The following is a 10,901-nucleotide window of genomic DNA, read 5'->3' as shown; positions in this document are numbered from 1 at the left end:
CAATTCAATTCAATTAATTTTTATTGATGTAGCGCCAAATACAACAAATGTCATCTCAAGGCACTTAAATCATCATCATCACTTAGATTACATCAGAGCCAAAAGCAACAAAGCACGAGATGTGCGTGGGAAATGGAAATGATGATTACATTATACGCTCATTTAATGTAATCATCGTGATAATTCATATTAATAATGTTTCCAATAAGGAAAGGTTGGTTAGTCCTGCTAACCGTGTGTTAACGACATGCTGATACAGTGACTGTGCAGTAAAGAAGCAGAAGTCTTTCTTCATCAAGTGCTTTTATTTGCAGAATAAATCCTTACAGAAAAATAAAAATAGGATTTCTCTCATTGCAGTTAAATTAATAAAATATATTTGTATATAAACTGTAGAAAAATAAATACACGATTGCCTGTTGCTTAAATTACAAAAAATAAAATTATCAACATGATAAAACTATCGGAGACAGCACAGTGCGCGTGGAAGAGCGCGAGTCCCCGCTCGCATCGCGCACATTAACGTAATGACTTCACGTGCAGCCGCAGCAGAGGCCCGGCGCTGCTCAGGCCACCAGGCCCAACGGGGGCTCGTTTTCAATGTCTGTGAGGCCCGCCTTGCTGTGAAGTTTTAGGGGGTCTTCGGGTGTCCAGACCTTGGCGGTGCGGATGATGTTCTGCTCGCGCAGCTGCTTTTCATCGGACCAGGACAGAGAGTGCCCGGCCAGCGGAGGCAGGCCGTAGTCCGGGTCACTTGGGGAGGGAGACCCTGGGGGGAGAAAAGTGACAGCACAAACATTACTGGGATGCTCTGAGGGGCTTCACCTGCAGCAGCGGCACTCAGAGGGACGGGCTTTAACCAACTTACTTGTTCCTCGGTGGCAGATAATGACCTTCTTAGGCTGCGCGTGCGTCTCGCTGTTGGGGTTTCTAATCGGCAGGTCAGACTGCACCAGCTCGGCCAGGAAGTTGATGTAACCGATGGCGAGCCGCAGAGTGTCCACCTTGGAGAGTCTTTTCTCGTAGGGGAGGGTCGGGATGTGGGAACGCAGCCCCTCGAACGCGTCATTGATGGACTGCATCCTGCGGCGCTCCCTGACGTTCGCGGCCTGCCGCAGCTGCTGCATCTCAGTGTCAGAGCGCAGCCGCCGCCTGCGCTTCAGCAGCGCGCCGCCGCGGTGGCCCCGGTGTGGGGACCGGTCAGGGGTGCTGTCCGCGCAGCCGTAGGAGAAGGTGGAAGAAGAGGAGGAGAAGGACAAGTTGCCCACGTCGTAGTCTCCATCGCGGGGCGCCGCTCTGCCGCCGCAGTCCTTGCTGTAATAGTCTTGGAGGTGAGTGGTGAGGAAGTCCACGTCATCATCTAAGAAGTCATCAGTGTCCAAGTGCCCGTCTCTCGAGGACTGGTCGGTGAAAAACTCGTCATCGTCAAAGTAAGGAGGGGAGGAGAGAGAGTCGAGTCCGGAGAGCGGGTCCAGCACAGAGTCCATGCTCGCGCCTCTGGCTCCTGCTGCGGAACAAAGACACTTTTCTTCTTCCCAAAGCGCGTTGTTCTGAGCTGGTGCTCACGCTCAAAGTTTTAGTTGAAGAAAAGGCACGCGAGGGCTCTTTATAGCGACATCCATAGTCGCGTGCCGCTTGCAATGTGGGCCAACCAATCACAGCTCTGTCCGTGAGGCGCACCTCGAGATAATCCCCAGAAAACCACGCCCCCAGCCGCTGACAGCCAGGACGTCTCAACTGTGCGCTGACAGCGGCTGTTGTCCCGCAGGAGAGTCCGCGGGCAGGCCTTCATCTGCTGGGTTCTGATTAAAGGACGGAACACCTCCCACCGGCAGGTCGGAGAGGGAGCAAACTGCAGGACACAAAGTGTGCAGAGGAAAGATCAGAAATATGAAAGCAGTTTTTCTTTTATTTCAGCCAGCCACCATCCTCAGCCTCAGCCCCAGCCCCAGCCCCAGCCACAGCCTCAGCCTCAGCCTCAGCCCCAGCCTCAGCCTCAGCCCCAGCCACAGCCTCAGCCTCAGCCTCAGCCCCAGCCACAGCCTCAGCCTCAGCCTCAGCCCCAGCCACAGCCTCAGCCCCAGCCCCAGCCCCAGCCTCAGCCCCAGCCACAGCCTCAGCCTCAGCCTCAGCCTCAGCCCCAGCCACAGCCTCAGCCTCAGCCTCAGCCCCAGCCACAGCCTCAGCCTCAGCCTCAGCCCCAGCCTCAGCCTCAGCCCCAGCCACAGCCTCAGCCTCAGCCTCAGCCTCAGCCCCAGCCCCAGCCCCAGCCCCAGCCCCAGCCCCAGCCACAGCCTCAGCCTCAGCCTCAGCCTCAGCCCCAGCCCCAGCCCCAGCCCCAGCCCCAGCCCCAGCCTCAGCCATGACAGAGCTGCGAGCCCAACCCTGCCCTTACTGAGCAGGAGACATGTTTAAATAGTGTGTTAACAGCAGCAATGAGAAGAAGAAGAGTGACAGTATTAATGATTAGAAGGGAAGAGGCGTTGGAAGCATCAGAGAATGAAGCTCCGCAGAGGCGGGCTGAATGGGGCACATTTGCTCGGGATCTGCAGGCTGAAAGAGTCTCGGATCAGTTTTGCTGTTCCTGAGCCCAGCAGCGCAGAAAGCGCGTTTGCTCCCAGTGTGCGCGGGTCACAGCTCATTTATTCAGCAGTAAGTGGGCAGCGCTGCTGCCATAAGCACGTGCACCAGTGGAGTGGTCGATGCGCCACTTGTGCCAGACACTGCGGTTTTGATTGGAAGAACTGGTCGGCAAATAATAGCTCAGTGGAGGGCTCCGGGGCGCGCGCCTCATTGACACCTCACGCGACAAATTAAGGAAGCGCGGTATAAGCAAAAGAAGGCTGCCCACTGATCTGTAAGTACACATCTATTCAGCCCATTCAGTGAAAGCACTCACTTTGTTCTGCGGAGAAAACCAACCTTCTGCAGGGGCAGGCTGCGCGCGCGCGCGCGCACCGTGCGTGTGCGCATACTGGTTGTGCGATAGAAAGCTGCAACCCGGACCCTCGTGGGAAGAAGGCCACTTGTGTCGCTTTGGCCGCTCAATACAGCATGCCGTGGGATAATGAGGCGCGAGCGGCTGTCCGCGTGATGGAGCTGAGGTGGAGCTGAGGTGGAGCTGAGGTGGAGCTGAGGTGGAGCTGCTATAGGCCCAGACTGCTGGGGGAGCTCATCTGTCACACCTTTCCTCACTTTACTCTCTTTATGTATATGTGATATTATTGTGGTCATTAACTTGTGTTTCCCTGTTCCAACAGATATCCTTTGAATGGTGTTACAGTGCCGCCCCCCCCCCCCGCCCCCCTCTTTCCTGTCTTCTCAAACCCCAGCTGGTGGAGGCGGATGGCCACCCTTCCTGGTTCTGGTTCTGCCAGAGGTTTCTTCCTGTTAAAAGGGAGTCGTTTCTCTCCACAGTCGCCTCAGGCACGCCGCTCAGGCCGGGAGATTGGACTGAAGACAAGTTTCGGTGCAATCTGTTGGTTTCCTTAGCTAGGAAACTGTTTTTGAATTGGCTCTAGATCAAATCAAATCAAATTAAATTTATTTATATAGCACATTTCATGTACAAACAATTCAAAGTACTTTACACAAAATAAAAGCATTGCAGCAGGGAGTGGAAGAAGCATTAAAATACATAAAAGAATATAAAGAGAAACAAATAAAATCATTTCAATAATTTAAAAACAAGCAACAGTCAAGATAAGTTAAAAATATTTCATGCATAGACACATGAGAACATATGAATGAATTGGATTATTTTATAAATTATTATGATTACAATTAATTGAATTCCAATTGGCTTGAATTGGACTTTATTATCTAAGTGCCTTGAGATAACATTTGTTGTATTTGGCGCTTTATAAATAAAAATGAATTGAATTGAATTGAAATGTGTGTGTGGATAGATTCTATTTGAAAAAGGTGCGCGCACATGGCGCAGGGACTGGAACTTCTTATTTTAAAATTAAATTATAGTTTTAGAATCAGCCGTGTGTGTGTGTGTGTGTGTGTGTGTGTGTGTGTGTGTGTGTGTGTGTGTGTGTGTTGGTGTGTGTGCTTTGCAGACTCTCTGCAGACAGCCGCCCCCCCCCCCCCCCCCCCCCCCCCCCCCCCGAACCTCTTGATAATTCGAACCGTGCAGGTTTTTAACGCACCGTGACCGCGCGCTCCACGCCGCTTCATTGATGAACGTGCCGTGTTTTCAACAGGCCGACCTGCGCGAGCGAACAAGTGTTTGGGTTCCCATGCAGGGCCCCGCTCTGCAGCCTGCAGCCTGCTGGATGCGCTCAAAGCCTCCAAACCTGCCCCACCGGCCGTCGGGCACGGAAGGCACGGCGGGTGAATGCGCGCACTCACAATTAAAAACAAGAGGCGCACAAAGGCCGCAGAGCAATGTGAGAAGGTGCTTGTGTTGTCAGACAGAGACGGAGAGCTCCCAGGCTGCTGGGGGCTCTTCTGTTCACATTTACCCTCCCAGTCCTTAAAGGACGCAGCAAACAAATGCCCCTCATTTCCCTTCCAGGTCATCTTCCAGGAAACCTTTCCAGGATTCCCTTCCCCACAGAGGAGGGATGTTTTCTGCACTCTGATCCTGAAAGATGACTTGATAACGACCATGAAATGTAGCTCAGTGTGCCCGCCAGACTGGAAAAGGAAATCCAGAAAGTGAACTATGGAAGACAGACGTGTGGAATTAGAGCTACCGCTAATCCTCCAACACAGTGCTAATCCCTGTAATCTCTGGCTACAAGGGATTATCCATCTGGATGACTGTAACAAATTAATGGGATTTACTGCCGAGTGATTTGATGAGTTGAATAGATGCATCTTCAGCAGCTTTCCCTCACAGGGGAAAGGTTTCAGAAAGGTGCTGACTATATCATGTTTCAGCCAAAGAGTTCTGCTTCCACCTCCATGTTGTATCGCTCTGTGTGAGACAGAGAACCTGATGTGTACTGATGTGTAACTGATGTGTACTGATGTGTACCTGATGTGTACCTGATGTGTACCTGATGTGTACTGATGTGTACCTGATGTGTACCTGATGTGTACTGATGTGTACCTGATGTGTACCTGATGTGTACCTGATGTGTACTGATGTGTACCTGATGTGTACTGATGTGTACTGATGTGTACCTGATGTGTACCTGATGTGTACCTGATGTGTACTGATGTGTACCGGATGTGTACCGGATGTATACTGATGTGTACTGATGTGTACCTGATGTGTACTGATGTGTAACTGATGTGTACCTGATGTGTACCTGATGTGTACTGATGTGTACTGATGTGTACCTGATGTGTACTGATGTGTACTGATGTGTACTGATGTGTACCTGATGTGTACCTGATGTATACTGATGTGTACCTGATGTGTACTGATGTGTACCTGATGTGTACTGATGTGTACTGATGTGTACTGATGTGTACTGATGTGTACCTGATGTGTACTGATGTGTACCTGATGTGTACCTGATGTGTACTGATGTGTACCTGATGTGTACTGATGTGTACTGATGTGTACCTGATGTGTACTGATGTGTACCTGATGTGTACCTGATGTGTACTGATGTGTACCTGATGTGTACTGATGTGTACTGATGTGTACCTGATGTGTACCTGATGTGTACCTGATGTGTACTGATGTGTACCTGATGTGTACCTGATGTGTACTGATGTTTACCTGATGTGTACTGATGTGTACCTGATGTGTACTGATGTGTACTGATGTGTAACTGATGTGTACCTGAAGTGTACTGATGTTTACCTGATGTGTACCTGATGTGTACTGATGTGTATTTGATGTTTACTGATGTGTACCTGATGTGTACCTGATGTGTACTGATGTGTACCTGATGTGTACTGATGTGTACCTGATGTGTACTAATGTGTAACTGATGTGTACTGATGTGTACTGATGTGTACCTGATGTGTACTGATGTGTACCTGATGTGTACTGATGTGTACCTTATGTGTACTGATGTGTACCTGATGTGTACTGATGTGTACCTTATGTGTAATGATGTTTACCTGATGTGTACCTGATGTGTACCTGATGTGTACCTGATGTCTACCTGATGTGTACCTAATGTGTACCTGATGTGTACTGATGTGTAACTGATGTGTACTGATGTGTACCTGATGTGTACTGATGTGTACCTGATGTGTACTGATGTGTACTGATGTGTACCTGAAGTGTACTGATGTTTACCTGATGTGTACTGATGTGTACTGATGTGTAACTGATGTGTACTGATGTGTACCTGATGTGTACTGATGTGTACCTGATGTGTACTGATGTGTACTGATGTGTACCTGAAGTGTACTGATGTTTACCTGATGTGTACTGATGTGTACCTGATGTTTACCTGATGTGTACTGATGTGTACCTTATGTGTACTGATGTGTACTGATGTGTACCTGATGTGTACTGATGTGTACCTGATGTGTACTGATGTGTACTGATGTGTACCTGATGTGTACTGATGTGTACCTGATGTGTACTGATGTGTACCTGATGTGTACTAATGTGTAACTGATGTGTACTGATGTGTACCTGATGTTTACCTGATGTGTACTGATGTGTACCTTATGTGTACCTGATGTGTACTGATGTGTACTGATGTGTACCTGATGTGTACCTGATGTGTACCTGATGTGTACTGATGTGTACCTGATGTGTAACTGATGTGTACTGATGTGTACCTGATGTGTACTGATGTGTACTGATGTGTACCTGATGTGTACCTGATGTGTACCTGATGTGTACTGATGTGTACCGGATGTGTACCGGATGTGTACTGATGTGTACTGATGTGTACCTGATGTGTACTGATGTGTAACTGATGTGTACCTGATGTGTACTGATGTGTACTGATGTGTACCTGATGTGTACTGATGTGTACTGATGTGTACCTGATGTGTACCTGATGTATACTGATGTGTACCTGATGTGTACTGATGTATACTGATGTGTACTGATGTGTACCTGATGTGTACCTGATGTGTACCTGATGTGTACTGATGTGTACCTGATGTGTACTGATGTGTACTGATGTGTACTGATGTGTACCTGATGTGTACCTGATGTGTACTGATGTGTACCTGATGTGTACTGATGTGTACTGATGTGTACCTGATGTGTACCTGATGTGTACCTGATGTGTACTGATGTGTACCTGATGTGTACTGATGTGTACCTGATGTTTACCTGATGTGTACTGATGTGTACCTGATGTGTACTGATGTGTACCTGATGTGTAACTGATGTGTACCTGAAGTGTACTGATGTTTACCTGATGTGTACCTGATGTGTACTGATGTGTATCTGATGTTTACTGATGTGTACCTGATGTGTACTGATGTGTACCTGATGTGTACTGATGTGTACCTGATGTGTACTGATGTGTACTGATGTGTACCTGATGTGTACTGATGTGTACCTGATGTGTACTGATGTGTACCTTATGTGTAATGATGTGTACCTGATGTGTACTGATGTGTACTGATGTTTACCTAATGTGTACCTGATGTGTACTGATGTTTACCTAATGTGTACCTGATGTGTACTGATGTGTACCTTATGTGTAATGATGTGTACCTGATGTGTACCTGATGTCTACCTGATGTGTACTGATGTTTACCTAATATGTACCTGATGTGTACTGATGTGTACCTGATGTGTACCTTATGTGTAATGATGTGTACCTGATGTGTACCTGATGTCTACCTGATGTGTACCTGATGTGTACTGATGTTTACCTAATGTGTACCTGATGTGTACTGATGTGTACCTGATGTGTACCTGATGTCTACCTGATGTGTACCTAATGTGTACCTGATGTGTACTGATGTGTAACTGATGTGTACTGATGTGTACCTGATGTGTACTGATGTGTACCTGATGTGTACTGATGTGTACTGATGTGTAACTGATGTGTACTGATGTGTACCTGATGTGTACTGATGTGTACCTGATGTGTACTGATGTGTACTGATGTGTACCTGAAGTGTACTGATGTTTACCTGATGTGTACTGATGTGTACTGATGTGTAACTGATGTGTACTGATGTGTACCTGATGTGTACTGATGTGTACCTGATGTGTACTGATGTGTACTGATGTGTACCTGAAGTGTACTGATGTTTACCTGATGTGTACTGATGTGTACCTGATGTTTACCTGATGTGTACTGATGTGTACCTTATGTGTACTGATGTGTACTGATGTGTACCTGATGTGTACTGATGTGTACCTGATGTGTACTGATGTGTACTGATGTGTACCTGATGTTTACCTGATGTGTACTGATGTGTACCTGATGTTTACCTGATGTGTACTGATGTGTACCTTATGTGTACTGATGTGTACTGATGTGTACCTTATGTGTAATGATGTTTACCTGATGTGTACCTGATGTGTACCTGATGTGTACCTGATGTCTACCTGATGTGTACCTAATGTGTACCTGATGTGTACTGATGTGTAACTGATGTGTACTGATGTGTACCTGATGTGTACTGATGTGTACCTGATGTGTACTGATGTGTACTGATGTGTACCTGAAGTGTACTGATGTTTACCTGATGTGTACTGATGTGTACTGATGTGTAACTGATGTGTACTGATGTGTACCTGATGTGTACTGATGTGTACCTGATGTGTACTGATGTGTACTGATGTGTACCTGAAGTGTACTGATGTTTACCTGATGTGTACTGATGTGTACCTGATGTTTACCTGATGTGTACTGATGTGTACCTTATGTGTACTGATGTGTACTGATGTGTACCTGATGTGTACTGATGTGTACCTGATGTGTACTGATGTGTACTGATGTGTACCTGATGTGTACTGATGTGTACCTGATGTGTACTGATGTTTACCTGATGTGTACTAATGTGTAACTGATGTGTACTGATGTGTACCTGATGTGTACTGATGTGTACCTTATGTGTAATGATGTGTACCTGATGTGTACCTGATGTCTACCTGATGTGTACCTGATGTGTACTGATGTTTACCTAATGTGTACCTGATGTGTACTGATGTGTACCTGATGTGTACTGATGTGTACCTGATGTGTACTGATGTGTACTGATGTGTACCTGAAGTGTACTGATGTTTACCTGATGTGTACTGATGTGTACCTTATGTGTACCTGATGTGTACTGATGTGTACTGATGTGTACTGATGTGTACCTGATGTGTACTGATGTGTAATGATGTGTAACTGATGTGTACCTGATGTGTACTGATGTGTAACTGATGTGTACTGATGTGTACCTGATGTGTACCTGATGTGTACCTGATGTGTACTGATGTGTACCTGATGTGTAACTGATGTGTACTGATGTGTACTGATGTGTACCTGATGTGTACCTGATGTGTACTGATGTGTACCGGATGTGTACCGGATGTGTACCGGATGTGTACTGATGTGTACTGATGTGTACCTGATGTGTACTGATGTGTAACTGATGTGTACCTGATGTGTACTGATGTGTACTGATGTGTACCTGATGTGTACCTGATGTATACTGATGTGTACCTGATGTGTACTGATGTATACTGATGTGTACTGATGTGTACCTGATGTGTACCTGATGTGTACCTGATGTGTACTGATGTGTACCTGATGTGTACTGATGTGTACTGATGTGTACTGATGTGTACCTGATGTATACTGATGTGTACCTGATGTGTACTGATGTATACTGATGTGTACTGATGTGTACTGATGTGTACTGATGTGTACCTGATGTGTACCTGATGTGTACTGATGTGTACTGATGTGTACCTGATGTGTACTGATGTGTACCTGATGTGTACCTGATGTGTACTGATGTGTACCTGATGTGTACCTGATGTGTACCTGATGTGTACTGATGTGTACCTGATGTGTACTGATGTGTACCTGATGTTTACCTGATGTGTACTGATGTGTACCTGATGTGTACTGATGTGTACCTGATGTGTAACTGATGTGTACCTGAAGTGTACTGATGTTTACCTGATGTGTACCTGATGTGTACTGATGTGTATCTGATGTTTACTGATGTGTACCTGATGTGTACTGATGTGTACCTGATGTGTACTGATGTGTACCTGATGTGTACTGATGTGTACTGATGTGTACCTGATGTGTACTGATGTGTACCTGATGTGTACTGATGTGTACCTTATGTGTAATGATGTGTACCTGATGTGTACTGATGTGTACTGATGTTTACCTAATGTGTACCTGATGTGTACTGATGTTTACCTAATGTGTACCTGATGTGTACTGATGTGTACCTTATGTGTAATGATGTGTACCTGATGTGTACCTGATGTCTACCTGATGTGTACTGATGTTTACCTAATGTGTACTGATGTGTACCTGATGTGTACTGATGTGTACCTGATGTGTACTGATGTGTACCTTATGTGTAATGATGTGTACCTGATGTGTACCTGATGTCTACCTGATGTGTACCTGATGTGTACTGATGTTTACCTAATGTGTACCTGATGTGTACTGATGTGTACCTGATGTGTACTGATGTGTACCTGATGTGTACTGATGTGTACTGATGTGTACCTGAAGTGTACTGATGTTTACCTGATGTGTAACTGATGTGTACTGATGTGTACCTGATGTGTACTGATGTGTACTGATGTGTACCTGAAGTGTACTGATGTTTACCTGATGTGTACTGATGTGTACTGATGTGTACCTGATGTGTACTAATGTGTAACTGATGTGTACTGATGTGTACCTGATGTGTACCTTATGTGTACTGATGTGTACCTTATGTGTACTGATGTGTACTGATGTGTACCTGATGTGTACTGATGTGTACCTGATGTGTACTAATGTGTAACTGATGTGTACCTGCTGTGTACTGATGTGTAA

General features: G+C 46.3%; 1 protein-coding gene across 1 annotated transcript; it reads right to left on the bottom strand.

Moving 5' to 3' along the window:
- Positions 1-566: 566 nt before the first annotated feature.
- ptf1a (pancreas associated transcription factor 1a) lies at positions 567-1,487 on the bottom strand. Its single transcript, XM_075482429.1, has 2 exons — positions 869-1,487; positions 567-769 (listed from the first exon to the last, which is right to left on the bottom strand). The coding sequence occupies exons 1-2, from the start codon at positions 1,485-1,487 to the stop codon at positions 567-569; spliced, it is 822 nt and encodes a 273-aa protein (XP_075338544.1).
- Between the last annotated feature and the right edge of the window lie 9,414 nt (positions 1,488-10,901).

The sequence above is a fragment of the Odontesthes bonariensis genome, chromosome 14 (genome assembly GCF_027942865.1).
Source record: "Odontesthes bonariensis isolate fOdoBon6 chromosome 14, fOdoBon6.hap1, whole genome shotgun sequence".
NCBI lineage: Eukaryota > Metazoa > Chordata > Actinopteri > Atheriniformes > Atherinopsidae > Odontesthes > Odontesthes bonariensis.
The sequence above is the reverse complement of the archived record's forward strand: the minus strand, read 5'-3'. Positions and strand labels throughout refer to the sequence as shown.

Bases quoted from the DNA above. Each gene is read 5' to 3' on its own strand.
- ptf1a (XM_075482429.1), bottom strand. From the start codon at position 1,487: ATGGACTCTGTGCTGGACCCGCTCTCCGGACTCGACTCTCTCTCCTCC. The intron at 770-868 runs GTAAGTTGGTTA...TTCTCCCCCCAG, and splicing joins TATCTGCCACCGAGGAACAA to GGTCTCCCTCCCCAAGTGAC.